This window comes from Mytilinidion resinicola, assembly GCF_010093595.1.
Source record: "Mytilinidion resinicola strain CBS 304.34 unplaced genomic scaffold BDZ99scaffold_5, whole genome shotgun sequence".
NCBI lineage: Eukaryota > Fungi > Ascomycota > Dothideomycetes > Mytilinidiales > Mytilinidiaceae > Mytilinidion > Mytilinidion resinicola.
The window spans coordinates 196,120-210,782 of NW_022985441.1; the positions used below are offsets into that span (position 1 = coordinate 196,120).

The 14,663-nt window shown below is 45.6% G+C and overlaps 4 protein-coding genes across 4 annotated transcripts; 2 read left to right on the forward strand and 2 right to left on the reverse strand.

The window, feature by feature from the left end:
- Nucleotides 1-5,957: 5,957 nt before the first annotated feature.
- Nucleotides 5,958-6,623, reverse strand: BDZ99DRAFT_381248 (uncharacterized protein; the record flags this gene model as incomplete). The annotated part of the gene is made up of 3 exons (XM_033715226.1): nt 5,958-6,153; nt 6,201-6,264; nt 6,317-6,623. 3 exons carry the CDS (start codon nt 6,621-6,623, stop codon nt 5,958-5,960), a joined length of 567 nt encoding a protein of 188 aa, XP_033579788.1.
- Nucleotides 6,624-7,019: 396 nt separating this feature from the next.
- Nucleotides 7,020-10,166, reverse strand: BDZ99DRAFT_555695 (FabD/lysophospholipase-like protein; the record flags this gene model as incomplete). The annotated part of the gene is made up of 6 exons (XM_033727162.1): nt 7,020-7,950; nt 8,000-8,026; nt 8,078-8,107; nt 8,195-8,528; nt 8,581-9,123; nt 9,176-10,166. The coding sequence occupies 6 exons, from the start codon at nt 10,164-10,166 to the stop codon at nt 7,020-7,022; spliced, it is 2,856 nt and encodes a 951-aa protein (XP_033579789.1).
- Nucleotides 10,167-10,326: 160 nt separating this feature from the next.
- BDZ99DRAFT_381703 (uncharacterized protein) lies at nt 10,327-12,130 on the forward strand (the record flags this gene model as incomplete). The annotated part of the gene is made up of 3 exons (XM_033715250.1): nt 10,327-10,753; nt 10,799-11,097; nt 11,144-12,130. Coding segments are annotated over 3 exons (1,713 nt in total), but the record flags the coding sequence as incomplete, so codon positions are not given.
- Nucleotides 12,131-13,457: 1,327 nt separating this feature from the next.
- On the forward strand, nt 13,458-14,305 carry BDZ99DRAFT_339810 (kinase-like protein; the record flags this gene model as incomplete). Its single annotated transcript, XM_033714352.1, has 4 exons — nt 13,458-13,760; nt 13,807-13,906; nt 13,955-14,166; nt 14,216-14,305. Coding segments are annotated over 4 exons (705 nt in total), but the record flags the coding sequence as incomplete, so codon positions are not given.
- Between the last annotated feature and the right edge of the window lie 358 nt (nt 14,306-14,663).

Consider the following 14,663-nt stretch of genomic DNA (forward strand, 5'->3'; position numbering starts at 1 on the left):
GGTTACCCCGCCCGTTATCTATATAGCTTTAATGGCAAGCTTATTAATGCAGTTCTTGCCTCAGGCCTCTACGGCTGATGCCTTGGTCTGCGACACACCCCCCCAGATTTCACTCTGTTTCAGATGAGGTCTGACCGTCTTGTGGACTATCCTCTTCTGATGCGCATCCTGGATCAATCCGCGATGAGATATCAACCAGGCCTAGTTGGCGTACAAAGTGTGCGTGTTTCTCTGTTGAGAGGGGTTTTGTGAAGCCATCCGAAGGCATGCCCGTGGTCGGAACCCACTGGACTGCAACTTTGCCTCTTTGATAGATCTGCCTCAGCCATAAGCTATGGATATCGACGTGTTTGAGTTTTGAGGTTAACTGTGGTCTCTCTTTCTGGACCAGGCCTACTGTCTGCTGATTATCACAGAGAATGCGAGGTTGTTGTTCTGGATCGAACTGTACCTGTGCGAACAGCCTGTATAGACTTATAGTCTCCCTCGCTGTGTGTGACAACGATAAGAGCTCCGCTTCAGTTGTAGATGTAGTTACAGTCTTCTGTTTAGAGGACTGCCACATAATCGGTCCATTGAACAGCTTCATGAGGTAACCTTGCGTGGACTTTCGAGTCTCTGGATCATCCGCGAACGATGCGTCGCTTGACAGCTGTAGCACTTCATCATCGCCTGTCTCTACTGCTGTGGAATTCACAGAGCCCGAGAACTCGATGGCATAGTACTTTGTGGTCTGGAGATATGAGAGAACTCGATTTGCACATCGCAGGTGCTCTGGTGAAGGGTTCGTTGCGAACTGACTCAACTGGCTGGCTGCAAAGGAGATATCTGGTCTTGATACTACTGCTGCGTACAATATCGAACCTACCTTTTCCTGCATCTCTGTGATCTGCTGCATAGTAGCCTGTCCTTCGAAAGGTTGGGGACGATATGACGAAGCAAGAGGTGTATGAACCATTCTTTGTGACTTCTCTATCCCGTATTTGGTACAGATTTTGTCGATATATCCATCTTGGCAGATCCAAAGCTTCTTGTTGATAGATTCTCGCAGGATCCTGATGTTGAGGAAGGAGATTGCTTCGCTCAAATCCTTAATCCCGTACTTGTTGTGTACTGCTGACTTGAATTGCTTGATGTGGTGGACGCTTTCTTGTTGTGCAATGCAATAACAAGGAGATCGTCTACGTAGAGAAACAGGATGAGGCCTGTCTCGTTGTTGATGAGGATGCATGGTTCATCTGGGCAATGATTGAATCCCAGACCATTGAGGAATGACACGAGTTCATCGAACCATAGCTTTGGTGACTTTCGCAGGCCGTAGAGCGCTTTGAGCAGTTTCCAAACCTTTCCTGGTGTTCCATACCCTGGTGGACAGGCAGTATAGATCTCGTCGTCCATATCTGCGTTGATGAAGGCGTTCTTGAAGTCAATTTGATGACATAGAAGCCCAAACGCACAAACGAGTGCCATAAGGATACGGAAGCTCCGATACGCTCCAGTGGCTGCATAGATGTCGTCAGAGACATTATGTTGAAGATCGCCTCTTACGCATATTCGAGCTTTGTGACGAATAAGGTAGCCGGCGGCATCGAACTTGTATGTGAAAACCCATTTTAATGGCAGCACCTGTTTATGCTCTGGGTAATCAACGAGTTCGAAGGTTTTCTTGTCTTTGAGTGACTTAACCTCGGCTTCTGTAGCTTGCTTAAAGCTGTCCCTTTCTGGATGACGCTTTAGCTGGTGCCAGAATTCCGGTGGTGGCATCAAGTCCTTTCGATGAGTTCTTAGAGTCCGCGCCGATGCAAATACATGGGCCAGTTGTTGACCTAGTTTTGCACGTTCTAGTTGCAAGGCATGTGCCTGTCTCCGTGCCTTCTTCTGCACTTGGCGTGCAGTAAGCAGCTGCGTCGAGTTTGCTGTAGCACTTGAAGGATCTTGCGGTATTGTGCTTGGTCTTCTTGATCCAAGTGATGTTGGCGTAGGATATGGCTGTGCATTTGGCCTATCCATTTGACTCTGTGTCTCTGCTGCTGTTTGTGCAAGCAGAGGTTGTGGAAGAGGCAGGAACGTTGACGGAACCTCGTATTGAACTAAGTCAGGATTGATGACGGTGGTGTCTTCCAATGGGTGAAGTTCCGTGTCTGTGTCATCTAGATCGACTTCATTGATGCTTATAGCAAGTGCTTGTCCGGTCTCGGGAATGCTTATAGAGAGCTGTGGATCATACATGACCTTCTCGTCTATCCGTACATCCCGAGATATGACAACACGATCTAGATGCGGGATCCAAACTTTGTAGATGTTGGTTGCGTTTAGTCCAACAAGCCATCCCTTAATTGCCTTGTCCTGCAGCTTTGCCCTTGCAGGACGGTCTCTTCTGTGCTTGATCAAGACGTAGGCAAGGGATCCAATGATTTTGATGTACGAGAGATTTGGCTTGCGGCCATGTACCATCTCAAAAGGTGTCTGCCATTGCTTTCGTTGTACAGGGGTGCGATTGAGAAGACGAGTGGCGTGAGCTACTATGTATGGCCAGAGCTTATGGGGTAGTCTGCTTTGTATACGGAGCTTGCGTGCCACGGCCATGATCACCCCCCCAGAACGCTCTGCGAGGCCATTTTGATCTGGAGTGTCAGGTGGAGATGGATTGAAGGTAATTCCTCTTGCAATCACGAGATCCTTCCACCGCTGGCTTAGCCCCTTCTCGCCATCCGACTGGATGTATCGTGTGGTGAAGCCCCAGTTGTTATTGGTGATGGCAAGGAATTCTTGCGTCACTGCAACTAGTTCTTCTTGCGTTTTGTATGGGAGATTGAAGGAGACATGGTATGCTGAATAGTCGCAGTAGAAATGTACGACCCACGCATTGAGATTGAATGCCTCTTCTATGTGAATAAGATCCAGGTGGACCTTTTCAAATGGATAGGTTCCTCTCCACGTTGGAACGCGTGAAATTTGTTGGTGTGCTTGCGCAAGCTGACATTCGGGACAGAGCTCTGAGGTCCGTTGGAAATCGCGAGTGCCAAGTGCTACTCCTTCAACTGCGTGTGGTACTTGCTCAAGAGCTTCTTTCCTAATGTGCCCTAATCTGGCATGCCAAATATCCATTGATGCTGTGGCAATCTGGGGCGTCCTTGACTTCCTTGCCATGGCAAAGGCTTGCGCAGCTTTGGTGTGTGATTCGGCTTTGAAAACGGAATCCTGAATGTGTGGTTCAACGACCCGGAATGCGCCGTGTTTGGTTGCCCTGAATGCGTTTGATCCATCTGAATACTCCATCCAGCATGTCCTCGTGTTGAAGAAGAGTCCTTGCCCTTCGAGAGAGTCCATGTTGATGAGATTCCAGTGGAAACCTGGCACGTATGCAACGTTATCGAGCTTGATGAGACCAGGACCTGACGGAGTGTCTACATGGACCATAACGTCTCCTGTCCCCTCGATGTGCGCATCTGTGTCGCCAAATCGTATGATTTCGTCCTGCATCGACTTGTACCTAGCGAATCTGGATAGGTCGTTGCAGACATGCGTATCTGCACAATTGTCGAGCCGGAAGTAGTTGTCGTACTTGTCGTTTGCTGACGTGCTGAATGCAAACTTTGACGTAGCAAAGGATGCCCTTGTCCTAGCAGGGGTCGATGACGAAGTAGCATTGTTGGTTGCTTTTTCAGGTTGGGTATTCGAAGTGTCAGTAGGCCAAAACTTTGGTAGCGTTATGCTGTTTCTAAGGAAGTTCTTCTCGATCTTTGATCGGAGCCGTTTGCTTCCCTTGATTGCTGTAATGACCTTTGACTGAACTTGAACTATTGGCGTCCAATCTGATGGTGCGCATGCTGGGTTGAGATATCGGCAGTCTGCGTACTTGTGTGCCAGTCCGCACACGCAGTCTCGAAGGCATGTTGGAGAATTGGTTATTGTTGGAGTTGAATCGGCCCTCTGTCTCGTCCGTTTTGGCTGATGATTATCGTCATCCGATGAATCCGAATTATGACCGTGCTTTCTGCCTTGAAGGGTGGCGTGTGCAGCGCGCCCTCTTGCAGTCTTTTCGCTTGGCGGTGCCATGGTCCTAAACTGCTTGATGCAGAAGCCTATCGTAATTCTCTTATCGGAGAGAACTGGATTCAGCCGGCGGAAGGACCTGAGGTTCCTGTTGATGGTATTCTGCGCCTTCTGCACGATCGTAGTGTCGACACCGTCCTCTGTCTCGTCGGAGTCAGAGTCATTATTAAGTGTCATTGAACCGGTGCTTGCATGCTGTGGATTGATCTCGTTGAGCGCAGTAAGAAGTGCGTTAGAGATGTTCTCCATTGTCATTGCGGTTTGTCTGATGAGGGTTGTTTCTCCCTCGACATGAGCCTCTTTTGACTTCATGTAATTGTAAAACGGAGGATTAAGGTCCCGAGAAGCTTCGATGAAGGCATCGCATATCTGCGACTCGCTCAGGTTTTCGATCTTATACCGCTTCGCATTGTTAACGAGAGTAGGCCATCGACTGAGCCATTTGTCGAGACCAGTGCTGCTATGCCCCTTCTTGAGCTTCTCAAACTCTTCCCTAACGTTCTGTTTCTGGTCTTTTGCGGTCGGCTGGATGCTCTCAGCTAGCGCAATAAGCTTGCCTCGGACCGTATGAATTCCGAGGTAGTGTTGCTTAAACTCCTGGCAGACGGTGATGTCAATGCGTTCGGAGACTTTATCGTACTTCTTCTTTTCGCTATCGTAGATAGCTTGAAGGCTGTGGAATTTCTGGATCGTGTCCTTGCTTGCCGAGTCTGGTGGTTTGGTGACAGTGAAGACCAAGTTTTCAATGCCTTCGGGGTCACAGTAGTTCCACACATCGTTCCGTATAGCAAGGTCCTCGATGGCGTTCATCCAGTCGGTCCAGTTGTTACGCGCGTTAAGCATCGGAAGGTTGTGATCCTTGATCGACATCGTTGCCGTAATTCCGCAGATGGTAACGGATTGTTGCAAAATCAAGATGATCCGTCGTATCCGATCTTGATTGTTCAAAGGCCATAACTCAGTCGATTTCTGAGTCCTTATCTTTGAATGTTGAGGTTGTGATGTTGCTTTTTCTGCAACCCCGCTTCTCGTGGAATCGGCGGAGGATTGTCGCCGCTTCGTAAGAACAACTGCTCCATTGAGAGGAGAATTGCCTGATTTATTTGTCGCTCGTGATGCTGTGTAGCAGGAGAAGAGCTACCGGGCTCATAACTGTCGCACTTTGGTGTGCATGGGGCGAAGCAGGGTTGGAAGATGATTTCAAGCAGCAGAGTATGATTCATGTGTGTGACTTGTGTGTGTGTGTCGGTCGGGTTACCCCGCCCGTTATCTATATAGCTTTAATGGCAAGCTTATTAATGCAGTTCTTGCCTCAGGCCTCTACGGCTGATGCCTTGGTCTGCGACAGCTTATTATCTAGCGTATTGTTATGTAAGCGCGCTAACTCCTCATGCCAAGACATCCTTAAGGCTATCTTGCACGGATAAATTCGGAGCGCATGTTCCTAATGGCTAAGCTTCTTTATATTGTAGAAGTATCTTCTCTTGTGATAGAAATATCATTTACGTACTCCGAAATTTGAAAAGGTGTTAATAGCTGTCGTGTAGCAGGGGTGCAAACCTAAAATCGATCTAGACGTCGTGAACGGAACGATCAACAGCATGACCAAAACCATCGTATTTTTCGTACTGTAGACTGGTTCCTAGAAGGAAAGTATCCCAAGAAAAATAATACACTGACTATGGCTTGATAGAGTCGCGAGGAAAGGAGTTAAGATGCTTGAACAATAGGTTTATCTCGGCGCAGGGTGTTTCTCGACCCGCAGTGAGGGACGTTACCAAGCACGAGGATTCAGTTCGCAAGCTCCACCGGCGTGGTCAATCATTCGTTCAACACCCAATCTTTTTTCCTACTTCTCATTAAACTCATCTACTAATATTAGTGCCCATTCGCTAATATGTTCAAGGTAACATACCCATGCATATACACATTGCCACCATAAGTGCTTGATCAACATTTGGCTCAACTATGAGTCTGTATCCTTGCTTGTTAAAAAGCAAGTCGCGAGGCTCTAGTAGCTTGCGTTTGATAGAGGCAAGTTCTGTTTGAGTTCGTTCGAGAGTGATCTTAGCCCCGAGATGCAACAAACTCTCTTCCCTATATACAATTAGTTTTCACTCGACTTTATTTGAGATTGTATCTACATTTTGAATTCCTCTACTATTCTAGAAGGTGAAGTAAAGGTTGCTATAGCTTTTAAGCCTATAACTATACAACTATAAGTATATGCAATGTCCTGTAAAATCACCGCTACACTTACGCTTAAAGCGTCTCTCCACATTTAAAAACTTCACACCTTGCGAGTCGGTACAGTAATAGGTTCGACGGAATGTGAGAAACTTCTTCCGGATGTCGAATAGTTTAATGCCTTGAGAGTCTGTCACTCTCTTGCGACCCGAAAGCGAGAAGGTATGCCCCTTAACTTGAAAGCGATGTTGACCATTAGAGGTCCTAATGTCGAAAGAATCACCAGAAAGCGAGGCGATCTTTTCTTTAAGTAGTAGGGTCTCCTCTTCAGAGAAGATGAAATTTTGGAAGTGGCCAATTGGTTGCGAAATAGAATCCATGTTGTTAGGTATAGGCAAGCTTTTTTGTTCTGATTCACTTCTGTGGTAAGTACTTGTATAATCTAGGAATACTATAAATAAACGAGTCTTTAAATAGTTAGCTGTTAAACAGGTATTCCTATTTATAAATAGATGCCCATTTATAGGATTAACGTAGACGCACTATCACCTTGCCGACTGCCATCGACGGGCTCTTCGACAATCAAGAGTACGATGCTATTCATAGCTTTATCATCATGTCGGCCAACGGGAAAAGTAGAGCGGGGCAGGAGGAGTCGAGGTGGCAGAGCTCAGTGGTCTGGTGGTAGTAGCACTCGATTCTTCACACATGACCAGACATCTAGGTGCCGGATATTAACCAATTACGAAAAGTAGAATTTATAGAGCCTTAAATAGTCACGATATGCGAAGACGTTTACATACTAACTGCGATGACTTTGAAACATAATTTCGCTTCATTGGCAGCTCCCATGCCCTACACCGCTCACAGTCGCCGACATTTGAGCTTCTATGATCTGGAAGCCCAAATACAGAATCAAGGTACTGCTGTTGAACTAACCATTGCATGCTGTGAGGAAAACCGCCGATTGCGTAACGATGGTCGTGCCCAACGCGTACGTATATGGTGACGATCTCAGTCGGGTGCCTCACGTGGAAAATGACTCTCTTCCTGAATCTTGAACATTGGGTACATATATCAGCTGGTCCTTCGAGGTCCCCAAGACCAGTAGAGTCGATGATAAAATCCAAACCTCTTGGCGAAAGCTTAGCAAGCAGTTCAAGGACCTTGGGGCTGTCGTTCCTGCATCGGATTGATCCTTCGCAGCGATAGAAGCCATTGTCAAACTGTGGAACACAATCAAGCTCGAAGAAGAAGGAAGCTATCAAGAGAGAAAAGACAAACTCCTGAATGTCGCGGGATATGTGAGGCTGAGTATTCACCGCCTCACGCAGTTTCGGCATCATGGACGTATCATCGATGGCGGCTGGTTCATTAAGGTGGACGTTGAAACGGAAGTATCTCTTTCGCGTTTCAGGGTCCAAGCGGCTGATAACAGCGTTCCAAGTGACCTCTCCATCCATTGAAGAGGGAATATAACGGCCGATTCGAGGAATGAAGCCGTCTTTTAAGATATGCCTGAAGTGGGGCGCATGTGGAGACTGATCTTGCTCAGTGCCGGTTCCGAGAGACAGAACGATGTCTTCTTTACAATCACCAGGCCAGATGAGCTGACTTTCGCAGAGTCCTAATATGATAGGGTTGTTGTTTTTCATGGCCCCGTCTTGGTATGTTCCAAACAAGTCTAAATGTGCAACTTGGAAGAGACTAAAGGCTACATTAGCAAGATCTAATAGGTAGTGATTCGTGTACTAACATTGGAGCGGCAGAGGTAGCTCTAGCACTTATGTTCTAATTAGTCAAGTACATAAGATTGTTCTAGACCTTTACTTACGCTTCCCATACAAATGGGCTTTCATCGATACTGGTATCAATTGGCTTCACGTGTGTGTAACCTTTATCAGTCTTAGTAAAGCATCAGTGTACCAATTGAATAGCCATACCTTCACACTTCTTCATGCTGTTATAGTTCGAGAACAAGAACGCTGAGCAGTCTGTTATATTTGTAGCAGTTACGGCAACTTTCGCACCTGCGTAGGCGGAGGTTGCTGGATCTCTTAGACGCCTGGTAGCTCCAAATGTGCGCTGAAACTGCGTTTCTAGATTAGCTGTGTTGTACTGCCCGTCCGTAATCCAGGTTCGCAGATGGTTACGCCACCTGCGTATCAAAGAACCCGATGTATCCTGTGTTTTCCGAAAGAATTGCTCAAAAACACCGTTGAAGGTTTGATCGCATTGATGCACGCTCCAATTGTAGAGAGATAGCGTTAAAGCAATCAACCCTCCTACATATAATTAGCTGTGTCATAAATATAGAAGATTAGGAAGGCAATGTACCAGAACTTGTTCCTATAGAAATGTCAAAAAAGTCTTGTAGACGACAGGTCCCCAAGGCCTTCTGTATCAACAAAAGACACTCCAATGGAACAACACCTCTAATTCCTCCACCATCAATGCTTAGTACCCTTGTGCCAGCTGTTGGAGGCTTGATCCTAACTTTCAGAGCGCCTGGCTTAGGTGTCGTGCCGCAGAGGATACATGCCGCGATGGTATAGTTATACTCTTTTCCTTGATCTAAATCTCCAAAGATACGTACGCATGTATCGCATATGGCGTGTCCGCAACTAAGCATATGCTGCGGTACTCTTAAACAGCAAAAGAGGCAGGACTTTGTTGTTTTAATGTCTTTCCAATAATTCCCTATACTTGCAGTACGACTGCTACTCGCTGGGACGGTTTTTAATGACTTAAAAAGTGCACAAAAGTGCTTCTCCACTCGGCGACTTTGATACTCCCCCATGCTTTCATTAAATGCTTCAGACGATGCCTTAATGAATGAAGGGCGATACAATAATCGATATAAGTGTCGTGGTGCGAAGCCTGATACTTCTGTTAGATCTTCTTTTAAATAAGAGCAGATATTTTTCCTTACTGTGTCCGCCTGCGGGATATGCGTCCATAAAGAAGCTGGAAGCGAGGAATCTAATAATATCCTCATACATTATCATTCCCTCTCTTCCTGCTTTAATGATAGTACTAATGTGATCTTGACTACCATTGAGGGAGTGATTTACTCGCGTGGCTTGAACTATGTAAAATGGGTCCTGTAGAGACACTGTGCTATGCGCGAGCGCTGCTTTGATAAGGGCATTAAGGTGCCGAGCGCTGAATAACCAGCAATGCTGACGAAGCTCATTTTTGACTTGATCAGTTTGCCGTAAAATTTCTTCTTTCAAAGGGCGGTGTCTAGCTAGCTGAGAAAGACGTTCATCAATAATGAAGGTGGTAATTTGAGAGAAGAGCTTGGTGTTGTTGAGAAGTCCAGCGCAAATTTTTCGAAGACCCGTTTGATCTTTTTGAGAGGATACGACGATGAGACGAGCGCGGATCCTTTTAGGAAAAGTCGAACTTAAGATATCCCACTGTGTCAAAAAAGTGCGGATGTCTTCTAACGCGTCGCAATCGTCGACAAAAATCGTTAAAACACTAACGAACGGCAGCACTACACGGGACAGCAAAGCGTCCATTATGGTCTGGTGTTCGGTGCATGGCCAGTTTACAACATGCGCAGTAGACTTATGGCAAGATGCGGGTTTCTGCTGTGCTAATATATGCTCAGTGAAATAACCGTCGGCAAAAATGATGGGGCTTTGGCATGTCCTTGACGTCGTTTCGACCCTAATCCCAAGAAAGCTGTCTGACTGAGGTTTCCGGAAATTATTATGGGGGAACAGGTGACGTAATGCGACATTCTTGTGCCCTTTTCCCAAGAAGAGTAGAAGACTTGGAGTCTGCGTTGCACTATCGGGAAGAGTGTTGATAATATGCTCTAGCTGGGAGGTATCGTTTACTGTTATTAAAGGCTTGGAAGCTGAGGAGCTTGTTGCTAGCTGCAACCACGCAGTGTGATTCTTACAGGACATCTTTGTTCTGAGAAAGAATTCGGGGGAGGGCCATAGGCTATTATAGTCGCGCTTGCTAATGATAAATATAGAATTGTGTTGGTGTTTCGTTGTAGTTTCATCACATACTGGCTGCACCTTCCAATATAAAAAGGCGAGCGACCGTTTAAAAAATTTAAAAATGGAAAACGACGAAGTCTTTAGGAGGCTTGCGGAGACCCGAAGCTACTTTCGGGGATCTGCAAAGCTCCCTTTACGATGCCTACAATTCGAAACGCAGGAAATGGAAGGCGCCCGGACTCTGGACGCCAAAAATATCTCCCGGTTGTTAAGAATCTATGAAACTGAGGGCTGCCATCGTCTTGAGCCGGAGCACCGTATTGCCGCATTAATCAATAAAGATATCCTCGCTCATACGCTTAGAAGAGGAGATGGAACGCGAGAGTTTCAGACCACGGAACTTATGGATCAAAGAGAAGACCCACTTCTGCTAGAATTCGAGAACGGTGTCCATATCACGTGCTTGCATGGGCAACATAGAATTGAAGCAGCTAAACAGTACCTAGATAACATTGAGAAATGGTGGGTTATAGACCTTTATCTCGATGGTATGCTTCACTTCCAGAAAGCGAACTGTCCTAAACTCCTAATAGATCTCCCTAACACCATCGCTCTGCATCTACGGACAGAATACTCTAACGCTCGTGCGTTCTGTGATGGGGATATATTTCGATATCTCCGGAAGTACTCAAAAAACGAAAATAGAGCACAGGAGAGCAAGTGGCAAGCAAGACTGAAAGATTCCGAAAGTAAAGAGAAGGATATTAAGAAGTTAGTGTCAAAGATGCGTCCCTTATGCGACGCATTTGACGACCTTCTCCCGTTCATTGGCTTGTGGGCAACACTTCGACTTGGCACTTTTCACCGCTATTTAACGTTGAGATGCGAACAGGTAGGCTCACCTAGATCTTAAAATAAGCTGCTTACATCATTCTTAGGAACTTATTCACTACCTATCGTATATCCGTACTACGTGGTCATTCATCCTCTTAGACGATGCAAGGCTATTTGCACTACTAGACCCTCGAACTGTTTCCTTTTTAGAGCTCCTTTCACCCCTTTATTCATCTGCAGATTGGGCAGAGATTGAAGAGTCAATGGGTAGCCGGTACCTCTTTCCAGCGATCGTAGACCAGGAAGTTAGAAACGACATCCTTCCCAGATTAAAGTCTCAAAGCCGAATTCCGTCGTTGCACACCTTTTCCGAGGACACTAAATACTTGGAGCCTTGCGCAAAGGTCATGAAAGGGCTATTACGACCAAAGTTTAAAGGAAGCATTTTTCACGCCTTTAGAAAGGGTTTTAATCCCTCCCCCCAATCATCCGTCCAGTGCGCCGAAAAAGTATTTAAAAACACCTTGACCAACTTGCGACCTAGGGTTCAATTCCAACTCAAATATCTCGAGGCTTGGCTTTTTTCTATGCGCCATTTCCCGAAACTGATAGAGTATAATCCGCGCAAAGACCACGGTAAAATAAAGCCTAAGACGAAACTTTGCGACATACTGTGGGGTGATCTTGGTCTCTTAGTAGAGACTGGGGGCTTTAACTTACCAGAGGCTTCACGACTAGCAAACGCAAACCATCTGGAAAACATGGTCAAAGATTTCGTGGTTGGAGTCTGTCTAGGCGACATCTACGATGTTCAAGAGGCGGACGTAAGGGCCGTAGTTAGGAGTATCTACGATAGCATTGTCAGCATCGGCTCGACTCCGCGGATTACAACAAGCCCCCCGCTCACCATTAACGACATTCAACAATCAAAGTTACAGCGATGCGGTCGTCCATACGAGAAATCCCATCTATTAGATCGAGAGTTCCTATTCATCACAAACATGGGCGACCTTAGGCCGGAAAGAGTTAGAGAGTATATTACCTCGTTCGGTATCAAGAGAGAGATATTTCGAGCGTTCTTTGACATTCCCTCGTTCGAAATCATGGATGATAATTTGCAACATTCCCCAGAGTCACCGGACTCGGGCCTATTCGCGGCACACCCGACACCCCCTCAAGCAAGCTACAGCGAGGCTACGCAAAATCAAGGCGAAGATCCTGACCCGAGAGAGCAAAGTGGAACAAGACAGCAAGGCGAAAGTTCTGGAGAAGGTCCTCAGCAAAGAGATAGCAATACAGGTAGTACGTCGAAGGAGCGGCATAGCACAGCATCTATCGGACCACTAATGTACGGTCCATTGACGGTAAGAACAGAGGAAGACTACGAAGTATTCACGCGGAGGATCGTCCACAAACCCGTTGTGCTTTATGTCATTGAAAGTCGTAATGTGTACATGTTTCCGTCCGCCGATCCCGATTTGCGACGGCCTACTCTTCAATACCTCCTTGATCGTGGAAAGTGTGCCTTTGGTATCCCGAATATGGAGGAAAAGAGTATTGATTGGAAAGGGATTCAGGATGTATTAACCGTAGGAGACGGTATCATTTTTGCTGTGGCGAATCTTAGATCAGCATCTTCACTCTCTGCGCGTGCTAAGGTCGGCGTAGAAGCACTAGCTGACATACGACGACTATGTGGATCGATTCCAAAAATAGATATAGAAATATTTTTAACAATGTTTCCATTTAACGGATAAATAGAAATCCTATTTTAAGATACAGCCATTTCTCCAAACTATATATACGAATATAAAGGCTAGTAAAAGGGCATTAATTCAAAATGACTTCTATGTAAGCTGATAGGTTACTAGAAGCTTATATATACTAACTGGTAAATAGGGATTCAGCCCGGAAAAATCATACTAAGCCTACTAGCTCTAGTAGTTATGGTGGTACTATAATCGCTACTATTATAGTAGTAGTTGTTATCTTATTTATAGCTACTGTTCTATACCTTCAACATCGGCTAAGCCGATACCGAAAGCCAAGGACCGAGAATGCAAATGAAGGCAGTCCTGTTGGGTGGTATAGTTGACGAGCTTGAAGCTAAGAATAGACTCTTAATAGTCCTATCTATAATCTATTTATAGATCCATGCACACATATAAAGCTTATTCCTTCTCTTAATATTATCTATCACGATTTATTATGGCAGCGAGTGATAAACGTAATACGCTTTTCCCTCGGTCGGAAATCAGCACGCCGAGTCCTAAGCCCGAATTATCCCAGGGTCCTAATACGCTACAAAAACGGAAATTCATTCATGAGCGTGGCGACCCTACCCAGAGATTTCCAGTAAAAGCTTCTACGAATCCGGGACTATTTCCGCAATTTACTTCTCTCACTCTATCAAAAGGCTCGCCATGGGTAAAGTATCAAAGAGTGCTTGAGGAGGATCAAGGAGGCCCGTCTACTGTCGCCTTCAGAAAGGACTCAACATTTCCGATTGTGGTTGTAAAGAGTTATCTCGCAACAGATTCTTCTAAAGTCCAAGACGTCTTTAGAACTCGACATCCAAACATTGTTAATGTATTGGATGCTTTCTATGAAGACGATACTACATACATTGTCTACGAATATATGACTAGATCAATTGCTGAGGTCCAGGCTACCCCGTTGGGAAAGTTTGAGGAGTTTGAAATTGCTGCAATATGTAAAGAGGTACGAGCATTAAGCACAATTGTTATTGTATGCTTATATATTGCAGGTTATTGAGGGACTTTTATTTCTACACGATCTAGATATTATTCATGGGTCCTTTACCAGTAGCATAGTACTTCTAAATAGAGAAGGAAATGTGAAGATTGGTAAGCTCTTACGTCCTACAACATATAAGATACTAAATGGAACTGTAGCTAATATCGGAGAGAGTGTCCTAATATCGAGCCCAATTAGCAAAGGTATAGATATTCAAGCATTGGGTCGCTTTATCCTGCAATTAATGGAGCCAAGCTCTATTCTCCAGCAAACGTCGACTCTCAGCCTTAAATACCCTGAATATTGGTCTATTACTTCAAAAGAGTTTCTATCACAAGTAAAATCTGAAGCATTAATCAGTTTGAAGAACGTGCGTATCCTTCCCCCTTCTATTATTCAGGTTAGACTAAGGAGACAAGCATAATTTTCTACAAATGTCACCGGGTCCAGCATGCTTAAAACCTCACGTCTTGGTGGCAGAACGAGCTGTAAGGCCAAATTGGAAGATCTTCAATGCGCCATTTTGATGACAGTGTCGAGGCTATGTAAGAGGGATATCATATATGAGGGGCGGAAGGATTGTGAAGCAAGGTTTCTGTAAGAGGAGAGTGCACGGCAGGGAGCTCGTAGATGGAATTGACGATATTCGTGTATTGAGAGACGAATCCTTAAGGAATCGTGATGCATGGCCTGGGGCTATATATACCCCGGCCTGAGCGAGCACGTAACTCGCAGAGGCCTCGCAGGCTATACGCCTGCGCAGGTAGGCTGCATGAATTGGAAGGATGTATCTGTATCCTATCCGGTAAGTTAGCTATATAGTTAGTTAGATCACAACTTTGTATATATAGGCATTTCCAGCCATAC